Consider the following 23015-nt stretch of genomic DNA (forward strand, 5'->3'; position numbering starts at 1 on the left):
AAGTTCCTGGGCTTTGCTAATTTTTATCGTCGCTTCATCTGCAATTTTTCTAGTATTGATAAACCATTGACCGATTTGACCAAGAAGGGTGCTGATGTGGTCAATTGGTCTTCTGCTGCTGTGGAAGCTTTTCAAGAGTTGAAGCGTCGTTTTACTTCTGCCCCTGTGTTGTGTCAACCAGATGTTTCGCTTCCATTCCAGGTCGAGGTTGATGCTTCTGAGATTGGAGCAGGGGCTGTTTTGTCGCAGAGAAGTTCTGGTTGCTCGGTGATGAAACCATGCGCCTTCTTTTCCAGGAAGTTTTTGCCTGCTGAGCGAAATTATGATGTTGGCAATCGAGAGTTGCTGGCCATGAAGTGGGCATTCGAGGAGTGGCGTCATTGGCTTGAAGGAGCTAAGCATCGCGTGGTGGTCTTGACTGATCATAAGAACTTGACTTATCTCGAGTCTGCCAAGTGGTTGAATCCTAGACAGGCTCGTTGGTCACTGTTTTTTGCCCGTTTTGACTTTGTGGTTTCATACCTTCCGGGCTCTAAAAATGTGAAGGCGGATGCCCTGTCTAGGAGTTTTGTGCCCGACTCTCCGGGTTTATCTGAGCCGGCGGGTATTCTCAAAGAGGGAGTAATTGTGTCTGCCATCTCCCCTGATTTGCGGCGGGTGCTGCAAAAATTTCAGGCTAATAAACCTGATCGTTGCCCAGCGGAGAAACTGTTTTTCCCTGATAGGTGGACGAATAAAGTTATCTCTGAGGTTCATTGTTCGGTGTTGGCTGGTCATCCTGGTATCTTTGGTACCAGAGAGTTAGTGGCTAGATCCTTTTGGTGGCCATCTCTGTCGCGGGATGTGCGTTCTTTTGTTCAGTCCTGTGAGATTTGTGCTCGGGCTAAGCCCTGCTGTTCTCGTGCCAGTGGGTTGCTTTTGCCCTTGCCGGTCCCGAAGAGGCCTTGGACACATATCTCTATGGATTTTATTTCAGATCTTCCCGTCTCTCAAAAAATGTCAGTCATTTGGGTGGTTTGTGATCGTTTCTCTAAGATGGTCCATTTGGTACCCTTGTCTAAATTACCTTCCTCCTCTGATTTGGTGCCATTGTTCTTCCAGCATGTGGTTCGTTTACATGGCATTCCAGAGAATATCGTTTCTGACAGAGGTTCCCAGTTTGTTTCGAGGTTTTGGCGAGCCTTTTGTGCTAGGATGGGCATTGACTTGTCTTTTTCCTCGGCTTTCCATCCTCAGACTAATGGCCAGACCGAACGAACCAATCAGACCTTGGAAACATATCTGAGATGCTTTGTTTCTGCTGATCAGGATGACTGGGTGTCCTTTTTGCCTTTGGCTGAGTTCGCTCTTAATAATCGGGCCAGCTCGGCTACCTTGGTTTCGCCGTTTTTCTGCAACTCTGGGTTCCATCCTCGTTTCTCTTCAGGGCAGGTTGAGTCTTCGGACTGTCCTGGTGTGGATACTGTGGTGGACAGGTTGCAGCAGATTTGGACTCATGTAGTGGACAGTTTGACCTTGTCCCAGGAGAAGGCTCAACGTTTCGCTAATCGCAGACGCTGTGTGGGTCCCCGACTTCGTGTTGGGGATTTGGTTTGGTTATCTTCTCGTCATATTCCTATGAAGGTTTCCTCTCCTAAGTTTAAACCTCGTTTCATTGGTCCGTATAGGATTTCTGAGGTTCTTAATCCTGTGTCTTTTCGTTTGACCCTTCCTGATTCTTTCTCCATCCATAACGTATTCCATAGGTCATTGTTGCGGAGATACGTGGCACCTATGGTTCCATCTGTTGATCCTCCTGCCCCGGTTTTGGTGGAGGGGGAGTTGGAGTATATTGTGGAGAAGATTTTGGATTCTCGTGTTTCAAGACGGAAACTCCAGTATCTCGTTAAGTGGAAGGGTTATGCTCAGGAAGATAATTCCTGGGTCTTTGCCTCTGATGTCCATGCTCCCGATCTTGTTCGTGCCTTTCATATGGCTCATCCTTGTCATCCTGGGGGCTCTGGTGAGGGTTCGGTGACCCCTCCTCAAGGGGGGGGTACTGTTGTGAATTCTGTGGCAGAGCTCCCTCCTGTGGTCACAAGTGGTACTGCGGCTTCTGAGTTTCCTTCCGCAGGTGATGTGGTGAAGTCGTTAGGTGCTGCTCTATTTAACTCCACCTAGTGCTTTGATCCTGGCCTCCAGTCAATGTTCTAGTATAGGACTTGCTTCCTCCTGGATCGTTCCTGTGGCCTGCTGCTCTGCATAGCTAAGTTCCGCTTTTGTTATTTTTGTTTGCTGTTTTTTTCTGTCCAGCTTGCTTGTTTAATTTTTCTTGCTTGCTGGAAGCTCTGGGACGCAGAGGGTGTACCTCCGTGCCGTTAGTCGGTACGGAGGGTCTTTTTGCCCCCTTTTCGTGGTTATTTGTAGGGTTTTGTGTTGACCGCAAAGTTACCTTTCCTATCCTCGCTCTGTTCAGAAAGTCGGGCCTCACTTTGCTAAATCTATTTCATCTCTACGTTTGTCTTTTCATCTTATCTCACAGTCATTATATGTGGGGGGCTGCCTTTACCTTTGGGGTATTTCTCTGAGGCAAGGTAGGCTTATTTTCTATCTTCAGGCTAGCTAGTTTCTCAGGCTGTGCCAAGTTGCATAGGGAGCGTTAGGCGCAATCCACGGCTGCTTCTAGTGTGGTTGGAGAGGATTAGGGATTGCGGTCAGCAGAGTTCCCACGTCTCAGAGCTCGTTCTATGTTTTTGGGTTATTGTCAGGTCACTGTATGTGCCCTGACTTCTATGTCCATTGTGGTGCTGAATTGCCTGATCATAACACCCAATATGAATTCACTGAGAAGTGTACTGTGTAAAATGGGGTCACTTATGGGGGGTTCTGCTGTTCTGGCATCTCAGGGACTCTTCCAGTGGTTTATGGCACCTACACACCATAACAGCAAAATCTGCACTTAATTATGGCTCTCCTTCTCTTCTGTGTTTTGCACTGTGCCTTTCACTGACCTCTCAGTTTGTTGTGCAATTTCTCCTATTAGCCCTTATAAAAATTAAAAGATCACGGTCACAGAGGGTACGACCACAACCAGGCATGTGCTCAGGTAGTGCCCGCTGATGCCAGCAACCAATTCAGCTGGATGTGTGTCTAAGGCTCCCTGAGCTGCAATACATGCTGCCAGGCAATCAGAGGTTGGCATCTCATGTCGGTGTGCCAGTGACAAGCGGTGCATGGCAGTGACATCATGTGCTGCCATTGCCGTCATACTTAAGTCAGCTACCAGCTGCAGTAGAGGATGTCGCATGTCGTGGGAGCGGAAGAAGGAAAGAAGAATTGTAATTTTTTTATGTTTTGGAAAATAGTGCAAGAATTATACCAGGAGAGGGGTCATTATGCGAGGTTGGGGGTCATTATACAAGGAAGGAGCCCAGTATTGATGCCTTTATACCAGAATAGGATCCAGGACAGTCGGTCATTATACAAGGAAGGGACCCAGGATAGGCGTCATTATACAAGGAAGGGGTTCAGATGGAGGTCTTTATACAAGAAAGTGGCACAAGATGGTGGTCATTATACCAGAATGAGGTCCAAGATGGGGGACATTATACCAGGAAGGAGCCCACGATGGTGGACATTATTAGAGGATTGGGGTTTTATACCAGGAAGGGGCCCATGATGAAGGTCATTATAACAGAATGGGGTCAAGGATAGGAATAACTGTACCAGGAAGGGGCCCAAGATGGGGGACATTATGCAAGGATGGGGGACATTTTTACAGTAAGGGGTCCAGAATGCTAGACATTAATACTAGAAGGTGCTCAGGATTGGGGACTTTATTACAGGAAGGGGCCCATTAGGGAGGGCATTATTCCAGGAAGCCAGATATTATACCAGGGTGGGTGGCATTATTACAGAAAGGGGCCAAGGTGGGGGACATTATTGCAGAAAGGTTCCATGATGGGGACACTATTACTTGTATGTCTCTATAGTATCTAAAAAGCTACAAAGGCTCTTACATCTAATCAACAATGGAGGTGGGGACCCAGGTCCAAATTTTGTACCAGGGCCGATGCGACTCTAGTTACGTCACTGTATAGGGGCCAAGTATAGAGAAAATGTATAATTGGATAGTTAGTATTTTCCTGGTGGTTGTTCTGTCGGTAACAGCAGGAAGATCAGGCATATTAGTTAACTTTTTGGCACCTGTGTTAGTTGAACTACAAGAAAAACATGTCAGCACCACATGGCTTACCTGGATACTGTAACTCCATCCAGCCAAATGGAGGAATAAAGTGCCCCAGTCTTTTCCACTCCTTATCAGTGAAATGGCGGGCATCCATAAATATGGTGATATCACGTAGGAACTTTTGTTGCAGCCATGAAACATTACGAGATTTAATTTTTATAGACATTGGACACGTCTGGGAAAATAAATAAGATGCACATTTAAAAATCAACCCACCAAAGTGTGACCATTCAAGGTCTGGTCTAGAGTTGGGCACCCCAGACTTTATTGACCTTCATCTTGATAGAGACTTCTTTTATCACTTGTCTCTCCCTATCCGACTCCTTATTATCCCACCAACAATCTAATATTGAGCACAGTGGAACAATGTTTAACTTTATTGCAAATCTCTAAACTCAAATTTGGCTAGACCAACATCTGTATGGAGTTTATGTTTTTAAGAAATTAGTCCTAGTATATCATCAGGGCTGGATGACAGATTTGGAGGACGCTATGGGCTCCCATTCATGTGAGTGGGCTTATTAGAGCTGAGATGGCATTAACGGATAGTGAGCATTACTAACAGGGACTATGGAGCAGTGACATTTTGTATATAGCACTATTGACAATGTTGGCACAACAAAAAATGTAATGAATTATACCGCATTTGATTTTTTTTTATCATATTCACAATATTTTGAGATCATCTATATATACATACAAATAAGCCCCAAATGTATCCACTTTCATCAAAATCTGGGTTTTTCCACTCGGGTCTTGATGAGGGGGCGGGCTGGATTCAGATAATCCTGATTCATTAGGATGCAGTGGCATTCCTTATACTGCAAATTATATTCTAGTCCTTGACTGGAGTAAAATTTGTGGCACGGCGCACAACAAACAGGCGGACGCCACCTTTCAGACTTGTCGATTCATTAAGAGGCATGCACCTGCTTATTGTGAACCTTACCACAGATTTTACTCCAGTCAAGGACTAGAACATAATTTATGTCATAAGGAACGCAGCCGCTCCTGAATTTGACATGCTGTGCCCACTTTTTTCGAGCTGTGTGAAAATGGCAAAAGTCGCTAGTTTATAGCACAGCCTTGCAATGCAACAAAATTTTGCAACACTTCAAAGCTTTGTACGACAGAATTCTGGCATAAAAGCTTTGCTGAATCAGGCCCACATTGTTTTGCCACTTATTTTCCTCCAAGTATATGCAGCAAAATTTGTAACATAAGGAATACTTTTAACCAAATGAGGCCCAACAATTTTAGATAGTGGTCCTGAGTGCTCAGGCAAACCAACCCCCATTGACATAGCTAGCGTGAAGGTTGGCAGGGCAAGTGCTCTCAGTGCTGCATACCAGGGTGGTACTAACTTGTCACTCTTCATCAACCAGGTAATTCAGCTACAGAGTTACATCAGCAATTAAATCCTTGCTGTAGAATTAAAAGTGGATAATACTGGTCCATAAAGGCTCATTAGGCACCAAGATGCTACCTGGAAAGAAACTAGAACTGGTATAGCTTGGCTGCTATGACACTTCTACAAGCGATGTACATTGGACTATATAGCACTAGATATTTGACAAGCACTTACAGTCTGATGGGAGGAAGGAACCAGAATATAATGCTCTTCAGTTTTCCACTGTGGCTCAGCAGTAAAGTCAGCTACCCTCAGAGATTTCCAAGTGGTTTGTTCAAAAGTTGTTGACCGAACATCCAACCGTGTTTGGTTTGATTTGGATTCAGATTGATAGCGAATATCCAGCCGTGTTTGGTTTGATTTGGATTCAGATTGATAGATCAGCTTATGGTTTGCTATCGTAGATCTACTGGATTTTGCTGTATCTCTTAGCTGAATTTCCAAGCCCATATTCCCAGGTTGTCCACTGCTTTTTGCAGTGACAGATAACGTATCTTCAGTGGGCTTTACATGATCCTGGAACTGTGGAGTGGCTCCGTTTTCCAAATAAACTTCAGTTGCCTCTACACTAAATACAATACAAATACACAACATATCAACAACATATAAATTATGGTTTGTGTTAGATAGTGATAGAATTATCTATCTACCTATCTATTTATCTATCTATCTATCTATATATCTATCTATCTATCTATCTATCTATCCCATATCTATCTATCTATCTATCTATCCCATATCTATCTATCTATCTATCTATCTATCTATCTATCCCATATCTATCTATCTATCTATCTATCTATCTATCTATCTATCTATCTCGTATCTATCTATCTATCTATCTATCTATCTATCTCGTATCTATCTATCTATCTATCTATCTATCGCATATCTATCTATCTATCTATCTATCTATCTATCTATCTATCTATCTATCTATCTATCTATCTCATATCTATGTATCTAATCCAAAAATAAGCAGCTCTTCCAAAATGTAAAAATTATATTTTCATTCCATGTTAGCTGGTTTACTAGTCCTCTAGTGATACCATTGTGTGCATAAAACAGTTATTTTATTAAAACTACAGTAAACAGCCCAGTAAGTGACATATCGCTGGAATCAGCGTCTCTGCCCCTACATTATGCTGCTTTCAGATAAGGTCCAGTGTAAAAGAGAGCAGCCGACAGTACATCAATATTCAGATACACGCTCCAGTCCAACGACCCAATTGGAGTTAAACAGTCCAAACACAAAAGGAACAGCATCCAGTCCGGGTGAGGGAAAAAATCAATACATTTATTCTGCCATGATGCAACGTTTCAACCTAAAAAGGTCTTTGTCAACGACAAAGACCTTTTTAGGTCGAAACGCAAAGACCTTTTTAGGTCGAAACGTTGCTTCATGGCAGAATAACTGTATTGATTTTTTTCCTCACCCGGACTGGATGCTGTTCCTTTTGTGTTTGGGGCTTTCAGATAAGGTGGCAAAAACCTGGTGACGGAATAGTTTTAAGGGTTTATTTTCATCTGCGTTTCGAAAAGCGGTCCAATGTTGGCCCCAAAAGGTCGGACAAATGTCCTGCGAGTGTCATGCCAATACAGTGTGATTTTTCTCATCTAGTATCCATGTGAAATCCATATGCAATGTGTTTTTAACATCAGCTTTCACATGCTGGAATTCTCTCTGTCATTTCAATCTAGTTTAGTGACTAATAAAACAATCTTAGCTATAGATAGATATAATTGAGATATATAATCAGTGCAGTGAAGCTTACTGTACATGTATTTAGCTCAGAATTACATACGTAAAAAAAATGGCATGTGGTTCCCTGAATTTTTAATAACCAGCTGAGCGAAAGCCGACAGCTGGGGCTAATGTTTATAGCCTGGGAAGAGGGTAATAAACATGGAGCTTCCCGGGCTGTTAATATCAGGTCACAGATGTCTACTTATCCTTTTATTGGTTATTAAAATGGGACCCTCTCCAAAAAAATTATGTGGGATTCCCCCTTATAATTAATTACCAGCAAAGGCTAGACAAACAGCTGCAGGCTAAGATCAATAGGCTACAAAGGGGCAATGGATATTGGCTCCTTCCTAACCTATATTAATAAGGCTAAGAACATCAGCAATCAGCCATCCCAGCTAAATACCGCTGTCAGTGTTTGGGCAAGACCAACATGGGCAAGACCAAAGAGCTTTATAAGGATGTCAGGGACATGGTTCATTATAATTAATGCAACACATAAACACTCTGTATAGAATAAACAGACTACCACAGTAAAACATATTAAATGGTATCTGTCACCCCACTTGAGAATTGTTAGCTAATAATATGGACATACAGGTTGTATAGAGCTGAAACTTTTCATACCTTTATGCCTCTTTGATGATGCCTTGCTCAATAAAAATAATTTTTTTTGTTTTGATCTTCCAGGCTATGTGGGCTAGATTTCTCCTTCCGCCTTTTCCCTGCTTGCCTTTGACTTCAGGTGCATTATTGGAAATCCAGCGCCTTCGCATTTCCATGGCAAGCACCTGACTTGCAACTTTTCAGAGCACTGGAGAACACTGGGATAGGAAGTGACAGTCACTCTGCCTCGCCTGCGCACAGGAAATTTGAAGTCAATCCCCTGAGAAGGGTGGAACAGTGCATAGGAGAGATGGCAGGAAGAATGAATAAATGAATGAGGTCAAAGGCAACCAGAGAAGAGGGGGGAGGGGAAATATAGTATAATGAGAGTGGAGGCAATCTTCCGGGCAGCATATGTCTCATAGCCTGCAAGATCAAAATGAAAAAAAGATTTTTAATGAACAAGGCATCAACAAGGAGGCATAAAGGTGAGGCTAGTTTCAGCTTTATACAACCTGTGTACCCATAATATTAGCTAAAAATGCTCTTATGGGTTGACAGAAACCCTTTTACAACCTGCTCAGAGGGCCCACTATATATATATATATATATATATATATATATATATATATATATATATTAGAGGTCAGTGGTCAGATACACTGTACCTGGTCTTATGGCAATCATGCTAGCCCCCATGGACACAAGGGGCCAACACATACGCCGTGGGAGTACACAGGGTTTTTCAACATAACAACATCATACTGAATATTGCTCATGCTACTGAGTGTAGCCTGCGTGGCCTAAATATGCCACCATGACCTGCAGTATCTATAAACTTGTCTCCCATTGAGCACATCTGGGACGTCATTGGTTGTCAACTGCAACGAGACCTGCCAGCAGAGGATCTTGATGGTTTGCATGCCCAAGTGTATTCAGCATGGCAGAATATTCCTCAGATAATCATTGATAGTAGCCAAGGTAAGTGCAGGAATTTCTGCACGTCGTGCTCATACTCATTTCTGAATAAATCAAGATGTTTTGAAAATTTTGTTTCCATTTTTTCATCATTTGCATATCATTAACATGTCTATCCATTTCGGTGATTTCCATAATTCCACTTATTCTTGGTTTTGCAATTTCAAGGTTGAGGGTTCTATCTATCTATCTATCTATCTATCTATCTATCTATCTATCTATCTATCTATCTATCTATCTATCTATCTATCTATCAAATCTATCTATCTATCTGTTCATCCAGTGTCTATCTATCTAGAAGAAAAAAATGGAACAGCAGGGTGCAGGGCCCTTCATAGAAATATCCATTTGTATAAACAATAAAAAATAAAACAGGAGGCAGCACTCCAATAAATGATGAAAAAAGTGGACTTTATTAGCCCATATGGTGATGTTTTGGCTTGAGGAAGGCTGGTCACACCATATGGGCTAATAAAGCCTCGTTTTTTTCTTTTTTTATCTATCTATCTATCTATCTATCTATCTATCTATCTATCTATCTATCTATCTATCTATCTCATATATATCACATAGCTATCTATCACATATCTTTCTATCTATCACATATCTATGTATCTATCTACTAGCTGAAGAGCCCGGCGTTGCCTGGGCATAGTAAATATCTGTGGTTAGTTATAGCACCTCACTTCTCTTATTTTCCCATCACACCTCTCATTTTCCCAATCACATCTTTCACTTTCCCCCTCACATCTCTCATTTTCTCCCTCACACCTCTCATTTTCTCCCTCACTCCTCTCATTCCCCCCTAACACTTGTCATTTCGACCTCACATCTGTCATTTTCCGATCACTTCACTATTTTCCCTCACTCCTCTCATTTTGCACTCACACCTTTTCATTTTCACCTCACACCTCTCATTTTCACCTCAGTATATACATGTTTGTCATCTCCCTTATATGTAGTATACACCTGTATGTCATCTCCTGTATATAGTATATACCTGTATGTCATCTCCCCTGTATATAGTATATACCTGCTGTGTGTCATCTCCCCTGTATATAGTATATACCTGTATGTCATCTCCTCCTATATACAGAATATACCTGTATGTCATCTCCTATATATAGTTTATACCTGTATGTCATCTCCTCCTGTATATAGTATATACCTGTGTGTTATCTCACCTGTATATAGTATATATCTGTGTGTCATCTCCTCCTGTATATAGTATATACCTGTATGTCATCTATATATAGCATATACCTGTATGTCATCTCCTCCTGTATATAGTATGTACCTGTATGTCATCTCCTCCTCTATATAGTATATACCTGTGTGTCATCTCTCCTGTATATAGTATATATCTGTGTGTCATCTCCCCTGTATATAGTATATATCTGTGTGTCATCTCCTCCTGTATATAGTATATACGTGTGTCATCTCCCCTGTATATAGTATATACCTGTGTGTCATCTCCTCCTGTATATAGTATATACCTGTATGTCATCTCCTCCTGTATATAGTATATACCTGTGTGTCATCTGCTCCTGTATATATATATATATACCTGCTGTGTGTCATCTCCCCTGTATATAGTATATACCTGCATGTCATCTCCTCCTATATATAGTATATACCTGTATGTCATCTCCTCTGTTATGATCTGGTGGTTTAGGAGCAACATGAGACGAGCTCTGAAGGAGGTGGTACCTGTACTGACCGCAGTCCCTAAGCTCAACACAACACTAGAAGTAGCCGTGGGATGCTCCTAACACTCCCTAGGCACCTCGTCACAGCCTGAGAACTAACTACCCCTAAAGAGAGAAACAGGAAAACTATCTTGCCTCAGAGAAAATCCCCAAAGGATAGATAGCCCCCAACAAGTAATGACTGTGAGTGGAGAGGGAAAAGACATACACAGAATGAAACCAGGATGAGCACAGGAGGCCAGTCTAGCTAAATAGATAGGACAGGATGGAATACTGTGTGGTCAGTATAAAACACTACAAAAAATCCACACAGAGTTTACAAAAATCTTCATACCTGACTAAAGGTGTGGAGGGTAAATCTGCTTCCCAGAGCTTCCAGCATAACTGAATTAATTCATACTGACAAGCTGGACAAACATAGAAAGCACAGAACGGATAAGTCCACAACCTGTGGACAGAAAAGAGCAAGCAAGGACTTAGCTTTGCTAAACTGGTCAGGAAAACAGGGAAATCCAAAGAGATGTGAATCCAACCAGGAACCATTGACAAGTGGCACAAGCTGAAGGAAAGAGCCAGGCTACGTAGCCGAGCAGAATAGACAATCAGTGGAAGCAGCTGCTGACAGCTAAATCCAAGGAGCAGCCACTCCACTTAAAACCACTGGAGGGAGCCCAAGAGCAGAACTCACAAAAGTGCCACTTACAACCACCGGAGGGAGCCCAAGAGCGGAATTCACAACAGTACCCCCCCCCCTTGAGGAGGGGTCACCGAACCCTCACCAGAGCCCTCAGGCCGATCAGGACGAGCCAAGTGAAAAGCACGAACCAAATCAGTGGCATGGACATCGGAGGCAACAACCCAAGAATTATCCTCCTGGCCATAACCCTTCCACTTGACAAGATACTGAAGCCTCCGCCTCGAAAAACGAGAATCCAAAATTTTCTCAACCTCATATTCCAACTCTCCCTCAACCAACACCAGGGCAGGAGGATCAACTGAGGGAACAACAGGCACCACATATCTCCGCAACAAAGATCTATGGAAAACATTATGAATGGCAAAAGAGGCTGGAAGAGCCAAATGAAAAGACAACGGATTAATAATTTCAGAAATTTTATAAGGACCAATAAACCGAGGCTTAAACTTAGGGGAAGAAACCTTCATAGGAACATGACGAGAAGACAACCAAACCAAATCCCCCACACGAAGCCGGGGACCAACACACCGACGGCGGTTAGCAAAACGTTGAGCCCTTTCCTGAGACAACGTCAAATTGTCCACCACATGAGTCCAAATCTGCTGCAGCCTGTTCACCACAGAATCCACACCAGGACAATCAGAAGGCTCAACCTGCCGAGAAGAAAAACTTCCCACTCCCACATTCCCACTGAATGGTAAACCACTGGGTAAATCTGACAGGGAGAAGGACTTGGGGATCCTAGTTAATGATAAACTTACCTGGAGCAGCCAGTGCCAGGCAGCAGCTGCCAAGGCAAACAGGATCATGGGGTGCATTAAAAGAGGTCTGGATACACATGATGAGAGCATTATACTGCCTCTGTACAAATCCCTAGTTAGACAGCACATGGAGTACTGTGTCCAGTTTTGGGCACCGGTGCTCAGGAAGGATATAATGGAACTAGAGAGAGTACAAAGGAGGGCAACAAAATTAATAAAGGGGATGGGAGAACTACAATACCCAGATAGATTAGCGAAATTAGGATTATTTAGTCTAGAAAAAAGACGACTGAGGGGCGATCTAATAACCATGTATAAGTATATAAGGGGACAATACAAATATCTCGCTGAGGATCTGTTTATACCAAGGAAGGTGACGGGCACAAGGGGGCATTCTTTGCGTCTGGAGGAGAAAAGGTTTTTCCACCAACATAGAAGAGGATTCTTTACTGTTAGGGCAGTGAGAATCTGGAATTGCTTGCCTGAGGAGGTGGTGATGGCAAACTCAGTCGAGGGGTTCAAGAGAGGCCTGGATGTCTTCCTGGAGCAGAACAATATTGTATCATACAATTAGGTTCTGTAGAAGGACGTAGATCTGGGGATTTATTATGATGGAATATAGGCTGAACTGGATGGACAAATGTCTTTTTTCGGCCTTACTAACTATGTTACTATGTTACTATGTTATGAGGATGAAAACCAAAATTACAAAAGAAAGGTGAAACCAAAGTAGCCGAACTAGCCCGATTATTAAGGGCAAACTCGGCCAACGGCAAGAAAGCCACCCAATCATCCTGATCAGCTGATCAGCAGACACAAAGCATCTCAAATAGGTCTCCAAGGTCTGATTAGTTCGCTCAGTTTGGCCATTAGTCTGAGGATGAAATGCCGAAGAAAAAGACAAATCAATGCCCATCCTAGCACAAAAGGCCCGCCAAAACCTAGAGACAAACTGAGAACCTCTGTCAGACACAATATTCTCCGGAATGCCATGCAAACGAACCACATGCTGAAAAAACAATGGAACCAAATCTGAGGAGGAAGGCAACTTAGGCAAAGGTACCAGATGGACCATTTTAGAGAACCGGTCACAAACAACCCAGATAACAGACATCTTCTGGGAAACAGGAAGATCCGAAATAAAATCCATGGAAATATGCGTCCAGGGCCTCTCAGGGACCGGCAAAGGCAAAAGCAACCCACTAGCGCGGGAACAGCAAGGCTTGGCTCGGGCGCAAGTCCCACAGGACTGCACAAAAGCACGCACATCGCGCGACAAGGAAGGCCACCAAAAGGACCTAGCAACTAAATCTCTGGTACCAAAAATCGCAGGATGACCAGCCAACACTGAACAATGAACCTCAGAAATCACATTACTTGTCCATCCATCCGGAACAAACAGCTTCCCCACTGGACAGCGGTCAGGCCTATCAGCCTGAAATTCCCGAAGCACCCGCCACAAATCAGGGGAGATGGCAGAAAGAATCACCCCTTCCTTAAGAATGCCAACCGGCTCAAGGACTCCAGGAGAATCAGGCGAAAAACTCCTAGAGAGGGCATCAGCCTTAACATTCTTAGATCCCGGAAGATACGAGACCACAAAATCAAAACGGGAGAAAAACAGAGACCATCGAGCCTGTCTAGGATTCAGCCGCTTGGCCGACTCGAGTTAAATCAGATTCTTATGATCAGTCAAAACCACAACGCGGTGCTTAGCTCCCTCAAGCCAAAGTCGCCACTCCTCAAACGCCCACTTCATAGCCAACAACTCCCGATTGCCGACATCATAATTGCGTTCCGCAGGTGAAAGCTTTCTGGAAAAAAAAGCACAAGGTTTCATCAAAGAACCATCAGAATCCCTCTGAGACAAAACGGCCCCTGCCCCAATCTCAGAAGCGTCAACCTCAACCTGAAAAGGAAGAGAAACATCTGGCTGACGCAACACAGGCGCAGAAGTAAATCGGCGTTTAAGCTCCCGAAAGGCCTCAACAGCCGCAGAGGAACAATTCATCACATCAGCGCCTTTCTTCGTCAAATCAGTAAGGGGCTTAACCACACTGGAAAAGTTGGCAATGAAACGGCGATAGAAATTAGCAAAGCCCAAAAATTTTTGAAGGCTCTTCACAGATGTGGGTTGAATCCAGTCATGAATAGCTTGGACCTTAACAGGATCCATTTCCATAGACGAGGGAGAAAAAATAAAACCCAAAAAAGAGACCTTCTGAACTCCGAATAGGCACTTAGACCCCTTCACAAATAAAGCATTATCACGAAGGATCTGGAACACCATCCTGACCTGCTTCACATGAGACTCCCAATCATCGGAAAAAATCAAAATATCATCCAAATATACAACCATGAATTTATCAAGATAATTGCGGAAAATATCATGCATGAAGGATTGGAACACAGATGGAGCATTAGAGAGCCCGAATGGCATCACAAGGTATTCAAAATGGCCTTCGGCGTATTAAATGCAGTTTTCCATTCGTCACCCTGTTTAATACGAACAAGATTATATGCCCCTCGGAGGTCAATCTTAGTAAACCAACTAGCCCCCTTAATCTGAGCAAACAAATCAGAAAGCAAAGGCAAGGGGTATTGGAATTTGACCATGATCTTATTAAGAAGACGATAATCTATACAGGGTCTCAAGGAGCCATCCTTCTTAGCAACAAAAGAGAAACCCGCTCCCAATGGTGACGAAGACGGCCGAATATGCCCTTTCGCCAAAGATTCCTTAACATAGCTCCGCATGGCAGCATGCTCTGGCACAGACAGATTGAAAAGTCGGCCCTTAGGGAACTTACAACCTGGAATCAAGTTAATAGCACAATCACAGTCCCTATGTGGAGGAAGGGAACTGGACTTGGGCTCATCAAATACATCATGTAAATCCGACAAAAACTCGGACCTCAGAAGAGGGGGAAGAGGAAATTGACATCAAAGGAACATGACCATGTACCCCTTGACAACCCCAACTAGTCACAGACATAGTTTTCCAATCCAGCACCGGATTATGTTCCTGTAACCATGGAAAACCCAGTACAACAACATCATGCAGGTTATGCAACACCAGAAAACGGCAATTTTCCTGATGTGCAGGAGCCATGTACATGGTCATCTGCGTCCAGTACTGAGGTTTATCCTTGGCCAATGGAGTAGCATCAATGCCCCTCAAAGGAATAGGGCTCTGCAAAGGCTGCAAGGAAAAACCACAGCGCCTGGCGAATTCTAAGTCCATCAAGTTCAGGGCAGCGCCCGAATCCACAAACGCCATGACAGAAAAGGACGACAATGAGCAAATCAGGGTCACAGATAAAAGAAATTTAGGCTGTACAGTACTAATGGTAACAGACCTAGCGACCCTCCTAGTACGTTTAGGGCAATCAGAAATAACATGAGCAGAATCACCACAGTAAAAACACAGCCTATTCTGACGTCTGAATTCCTGCCGTTCTGTTCTAGTCAAAATCCTATCACATTGCATAGGTTCAGGACTCTGCTCAGAGGACACTGCCATATGGTGCATAGCTTTGCGCTCGCGCAAACGCCGATCAATCTGAATGGCTAGAGACATAGATTCGTTCAAAGCAGTAGGCGTAGGGAAGCCCACCATAACATCTTTAAGGGCTTCAGAAAGACCTTTTCTGAAAATAGCAGCCAGAGCATCCTCATTCCATTTAGTGAGCACAGACCATTTCCTAAATTTCTGGCAGTATAATTCTGCCGCTTCCTGACCTTGACACAAGGCCAACAGGGTTTTTTCTGCATGATCCACAGAATTAGGTTCGTCATACAATAATCCGAGCGCTTGAAAAAATGCGTCTACATTCAGCAATGCCGGATCCCCTGATTCAAGGGAGAATGCCCAGTCCTGAGGGTCACCACACAGCAAGGATATGATGATTTTAACTTGCTGAATGGGATCACCAGAAGAACGGAATTTCAAAGCAAAAAACAATTTGCAGTTATTTTTAAAGTTCAAAAACTTGGATCTGTCTCCAAAAAACAAATCAGGAGTAGGAATTCTAGGCTCCAAAGCCGGAGTCTGGACAACATAATCTTGGATACTCTGTACTCTTGCAGCAAGTTGATCCACACGAGAAAACAAACCCTGAACATCCATGCCAGAGCATAAATCCTGAACCACACAAAGATCAAGAGGAAAAAAAAGACAAAAGAGAGCACAGAAAAAAAAATGGCTCAGAATTTTTTCCTTCTTTTGAGATGCATTTAATTCATTTTTGGCCACTTGTACTGTTATGATCTGGTGGTTTAGGAGCAACATGGGACGAGCTCTGAAGGAGGTGGTACCTGTACTGACCGCAGTCCCTAAGCTCAACACAACACTAGAAGTAGCCGTGGGATGCTCCTAACACTCCCTAGGCACCTCGTCACAGCCTGAGAACTAACTACCCCTAAAGAGAGAAACAGGAAAACTATCTTGCCTCAGAGAAAATCCCCAAAGGATAGATAGCCCCCCCACAAGTAATGACTGTGAGTGGAGAGGGAAAAGACATACACAGAATGAAACCAGGATGAGCACAGGAGGCCAGTCTAGCTAAATAGATAGGACAGGATGGAATACTGTGCGGTCAGTATAAAACACTACAAAAAATCCACACAGAGTTTACAAAAATCTCCACACCTGACTAAAGGTGTGGAGGGTAAATCTGCTTCCCAGAGCTTCCAGCATAACTGAATTAATTCATACTGACAAGCTGGACAAACATAGAAAGCACAGAAGAGATAAGTCCACAACCTGTGGACAGAAAAGAGCAAGCAAGGACTTAGCTTTGCTGAAATGGTCAGGAAAACAGGGAAATCCAAAGAGATGTGAATCCAACCAGGAACCATTGACAAGTGGCACAAGCTGAAGGAAAGAGCCAGGCTAAGTAGCCGAGCAGAATAGACAATCAGTGGAAGCAGCTGCTGACAGCTAAATCCAAGGAGCAGCCACTCCATTTAAAACCACCGGAGGGAGCCCAAGAGCAGAACTCACAAAAGTGCCACTTACAACCACCGGAGGGAGCCCAAGAGCGGAATTCACAACACTCCTCCTGTATATAGTATATACCTGTGTGTTATCTCCCCTGTATATAGTATATATCTGTGTGTCATCGCCTCCTGTATATAGTATATACCTGTATGTCATCTCTTCCTGTATATAGTATGTACCTGTATGTCATCTCCTCCTCTATAAAGTATATACCTGTGTGTCATCTCTCCTGTATATAGTATATACCTGTGTGTCATCTCCCCGTATATAGTATATATCTATATGTCATCTCCTCCTGTATTAGACCTTGTTCACACGTTATTATCTCAGTATTTTTACCTCAGTATTTGTAAGCTAAATTGGCAGCCTGATAAATCCCCAGCCAACAGGAAGCCCTCCCCCTGGCAGTATATATTAGCTCACACATACCCATAATAGACAGGTCATGTGACTGACAGCTGCCGTATTTCCTATATGGTACATTTGTTGCTCTTGTAGTTTGTCTGCTTATTAATGAGATTTTTATTTTTGAAGGATAATACCAGACTTGTGTGTGTTTTAGGGCGAGTTTCGTTTGTCACGTTGTGTGTGTTGAGTTGCGTGTGGTGACATGCATGTAGCGACTTTTGTGAGATGAGTTTTGTGGCAACATGCGTGTAGCAACTTTTTGTGTGTCGAGTTGCATGTGACAGGTTAGTGTAGCAAGTTGTGTGCAGCAAGTTTCGCGCATGGCGAGTTTTGCTCGTGGTGAGTTTTATGTGTGGTGCCTTTTGAGTATGTGCAAGTTTTGTGTGAGGCAACTTTTGCATGTGTTGCAACTTTTGTGCATGTGGCAATTTTTCCGCGTGTGCAAGTTTTGCGTGTGGCGAGTTTTCCATGAGGTGAGTTTTGCACTTGTGGCGAGTTTTGCGTGAGCCTAGTTTTTGCATGTGGCGAGTTTTGCGCGTGGCGAGTTTTGAGCGGCGACTTTTGTGTTTCGACTTTTATGTGGCGAGGTTGATGTATGTGTGGTGTAATGTGTACTGAGGGTAATATGTGTTCAAGCACGTGGTAGTGTGTGGCGCATTTTGTGTGTGTGTTCATATCCCCGTATGTGGTGAGTATCCCATGTCGGGGCCCCACCTTAGCAACTGATCGGTATATACTCTTTGGCGCCATCGCTCTCACTCTTTAAGTCCCGCTTGTTCACATCTGGCAGCTGTCAATTTGCCTCCAACACTTTTCCTTTCACTTTTCCCCATTATGTAGATAGGGGCAAAATTGTTTGGTGAATTGGAAAGCGCGGGGTTAAAATTTCACCTCACAATATAGCCTATGACGCTCTCAGGGTCCAGACGTGTGACTGCAAAATTATGTGGCTGTAGCTGCGACGCCTCCAACACTTTTCCTTTCACTTTTTCCCCATTATGTAGATAGGGGCAAAATTGTTTGGTGAATTGGAAAGCGCGGGGTTAAAATTTCACCTCACAACATAGCCTATGACGCTCTCGGAGTCCAGACGTGTGACTGTGCAAAATTTTGTGGCTGTAGCTGCGACGCCTCCAACACTTTTCCTTTCACTTTTTTCCCCATTATGTAGATAGGGGCAAAATTGTTTGGTGAATTGGAACGCGCGTGGTTAAAATTTCGCCTCACAACATAGCCTATGACGCTCTCGGGGTCCAGACGTGTGACTGTGCAAAATTTTGTGGCTGTAGCTGCAACAGTACAGATGCCAATCCCGGACATACATACACACACACACACATACACACACACATTTAGCTTTATATATTAGATCTATCTATCTATCACATATCTATCTATTTATCTATCTATCACATATCTATCTATCCATCTATCACATATCTATCTATCTATCTATCTATCTATCTATCACGTATCTATCTATCAATCCCATATCTATCTATCTATCTATCCCATATCTATCTATCTATCTATCTATCTATCACATATCTATTTATCTATTTATCTATCTATCTATCTACCTATCTATCTATCTATCACATATCTATCTATCTATCTATCTATCCTATATCTATCTATCTATCTATCTATCTATCTATCTATCTATCTATCCCATATCTATCTATCTATCTATCTATCTATCTATCTATCTATCTATCTATCACATATCTATGTATATACCACATATCTATCCATCTCATATCTATCTATCTATCTATCTATCTATCTATCTATCTATCTATCTATCCCATATCTATCTATCTATCTATCTATCTATCTATCTATCTATCTATCTATCTATCTATCTATCAATCTATTATCTATCTATCTATCTATCCCATATCTATCTATCTATCTATCTAGCACATATCTATTTATCTATTTATCTATCTATCTATCACATATCTATCTATCACATATCTATCTATCTATCTATCTATCTATCTATCTATCGCATATCTATCTATCTATCTATCTATCTATCTATCTATCTATCTATCTATCTATCTATCCTATATCTATCTATCCTATATCTATCTATCTATCTATCTATCTATCTATCCCATATCTATCTATCTATCTATCTATCTATCTATCTATCTATCTATCTATCTATCTATCACATATCTATGTATATACCACATATCTATCCATCACATATCTATCTATCCCATATCTATCTATCTATCTATCTATCTATCTATCTATCTATCTATCTATCTATCTATCTATCTATCTATCTATCTATCTATCACATATCTATCCAATACCATTCTATCTATCTTGTGTCCGTATATTGCCATATTTGCACTATTCAATTTACTTTTACATAAATCAGTAGTGTAAATTTCTTTTCTTTAAAGCTAAAAAAATAAAGCACTTCTATTTGTTTGAGAATGAAAACTCAATAATATATTTATTTAGGTCTTTGAGTTTCCAGTGTTTAGCTGGAGTCCACAAAGTCGGCAAATAAACTGTTTTCTTATAGCGTGACCATTTGTATTCCACACCCTAGAGTTAAATGGGTATTCCCTTCTCCAACATCCTATCCTAATATGTAGTAGGTCTAATAATAATAATATTAGCAAATACCTCCATGGATACCTAAACTTCTGCAATGCCTGCACATGAGGAAAGAGACATAGCGAATCAGAAGAACTATACTACATTTCTAATTGGAGATATTTGCTAATATTATTATTATTATTATTATTATTATTATTTTTACACCTACCAGGGGTGCACACTGACAGCTTGGGGCCTCTGTGCAAGAAATATGTCTGTGTGAGCCCCCCTCCTTGCCAGTCATGCTGCTTATGATGAGGACAATCTGGACATGGGACCCCCGTTGCCTTGGGCTGTGTATAACAGGCCAGATTGCCCTCATTATCACCGCAAGCAGCGGTGTACATAAAGTTCACAGGGCACCATAGCAAAAGTTCTGTTTGGGCCTCCCCATACCTCTAATAATATATATATTTACTTTTTTTTTTTACTGAGAACGAGATATTTACAGTTGTGCTCAAAAATTTACATACCCCGGCAGAATTTTTGTTTTCTTGGCCTTTTTACAGAGAATATGAATGATAGCATCAAAACTTTTTCACCACTCATGGTTAGTGGTTGGGTGAAGCCATTTATTGTCAAACTACTGTGTTTTCTCTTTTTAAATCATAATGACAACCCAAAACATCCAAATGACTCTGATGAAAAGTTCACATACCCTGGTGATTTTGGCCTGATAACATGCACAGAAGTTGACACAAATTGGTTTGAATGGCTACTAAAGGTAGCATCCTCAACTGTGATCTGTTTGCTTGTAATCAGTGTGTGCATAAAAGCTGAGTGATTTTCTAGGATCCAGACAGACTCTTGCATCTTTCATCCAGCCACTGACATTTCTGGATTGTGAGTCATGGGGAAAGCAAAAGAATTGTCAACGGATCTACGGAAAAAGGTAGTTGAACTGTATAAAACAAGTAAGGAATACAAAAAGATATCCAAGGAATTGATAATGCCAGTCAGCAGCATTCAAACTGTGATTAACAAATAGAAAATCAGGGCTCTGTAAAAACAAAACCACGGTCAGGTAGACCAACAAAAATGTCGTCCACAACTCCCAGGAAAATTGTTCGGGATGCAAGCAAAAACCCACAAATACCATCAGCTGAAATACATGACTCTCTGAAAACTAGCGGTGTGGCTGTTTCAAGATGCACAATAAGGAGGCACTTGAAGAAAAATGGGCTGTATGGTTGAGATGCAAAATGAAAGCCATTACTGTGCAAATGCCACAAAGTATCTTGTCTACAAAATGCAAAACAGCACAGAGATAAGCCTAAAAACTTCTGGAACAAGGTTATTTGGAGTGATGAGACCAAAATTGAGCTTTTTGGCCACAACCATAAATGTTACATTTGGCGAGAGGTCAACAAGGACTATGATGAAAGGAACACCATTCCTACTGTAAAGCACGGAGGTGGATCGCTGATGTTTTGGGGATGTGTGAGCTACAAAGGCACAGGAAACTTGGTCAAAGTTGAAGGAAAGATGAATGCAGCATGTTATCAGCAAATACTGGAGGCAAATTTGCAATCTTCATCCCGGAAGCTGCGCATGGGATGTACTTGGATGTTCCAATATGACAACGATCCAAAACGCAAGGCCAAGTCGACCTATCATTGGCTACAGCAGAACAAATTGGTACTTTGAATACAGTCAGGCATTGCCTAAGAATCCATAAAACCTAAATTTGTCTGCCAACCTAGTAAATGGAGACGTAGAGAACTTATTTAATTCTAAAGCCTGACATACACAAGAGATAGCTGTAGGTTGAATTGCTATTTTTGCTTTCATGAACTCCACTATAAAACATACCCAACTGTTTCACCTGCAAGAGATATGCCACTGCCAAAAACATCCACTCTACTCCAATATATGATGTATGTAAGCCCCCTTACATATAAGCCTCATAAGCCCAGCAAGTCCGTTTGGCAGGTTCAACCCACATCTCATGTATGCCTATACATGGCATGGCCATGCCATCGCCTGTGACTTTTTATTTTAGTCTAACCTATTCTACTTCCCCCCAATTACTATTTTGACTAATTTTTCTTTAAATAATACAACCAAAATATACAGGGTTAATGGTATAGTAAATTGCTGACAGTATGCGGGAACATTTGTTATCAGCAAAACTCAGAATTTTGCTAACCTTAGCAGGTAAAGAGATGACAGGCCAAGTCATCCATACAGTGCAGAGCAATCTTCTAACCAAGAATACCTGAATAACCTTTACGGTCCACTGGAAATGTAGACTAAACCAAAGTTACCCAAATCTAAGGGCTGTGTTCTGTTAACAATTTGTGGCAAGGTTGTAGGATTGGACTCATCAATAGAGATGGGCGAACTGAACAGTAAAGTTTGGCATCGGTACCAAACACCTACTGTTTGGGCACGGACACCGAACATGGACTTCACCAGGACTTCACCATGGCGGGTTTTTTTTTAAATAATTTCTTTACAGCGCAGGTGGATCACCCCATGGGCCATGGGGTACTCGGTACCGGGTCCTTCGGTTCATGGGGGAATGTCACGGTGGCTTACCCGGGAAATGTCTTTAAAGGGATAGAGTTTGTGTTCGTGACGCCACCTGTGGTATTCGGTCAGGGTGACCGACGCTGCTTTAAGGGGTCCGCTGGGGTGATGTTATGGCAGCTAGATGGTATACCTTCCCACAGGTGAAGCATATCCCCAGGGCTTCCTGGTGTGTAGATGGTGAATGATGAATGGCGCAGTGAAGAACGAGGACACAAGGTTGCAGTCTCTTTACCTTTACTGAAGGCTTCAGCATCCACAGTCCAGAGCACCAGATCACAGGGCAGGCAGAGTCCAGCCGGTTTGGAGGC

General features: G+C 42.4%; 1 protein-coding gene across 1 annotated transcript in view; it reads right to left on the minus strand.

Annotated features, from left to right (window-relative positions):
* Nucleotides 1-23015, minus strand: part of ST6GALNAC1 (ST6 N-acetylgalactosaminide alpha-2,6-sialyltransferase 1) — a 157457-nt gene that overhangs the window by 87341 nt on the left and 47101 nt on the right. Inside the window, exons 2-3 of the mRNA XM_069755733.1 lie at nt 5814-6207; nt 4235-4403 (exon numbers count right to left, since the gene is read on the minus strand). Of these exons, the coding sequence (XP_069611834.1) occupies nt 4235-4403; nt 5814-6207 (563 nt within the window). The remainder of the gene's footprint in view (nt 1-4234; nt 4404-5813; nt 6208-23015) is intronic.

This window comes from Ranitomeya imitator, chromosome 2 (assembly GCF_032444005.1).
Source record: "Ranitomeya imitator isolate aRanImi1 chromosome 2, aRanImi1.pri, whole genome shotgun sequence".
Lineage (NCBI taxonomy): Eukaryota > Metazoa > Chordata > Amphibia > Anura > Dendrobatidae > Ranitomeya > Ranitomeya imitator.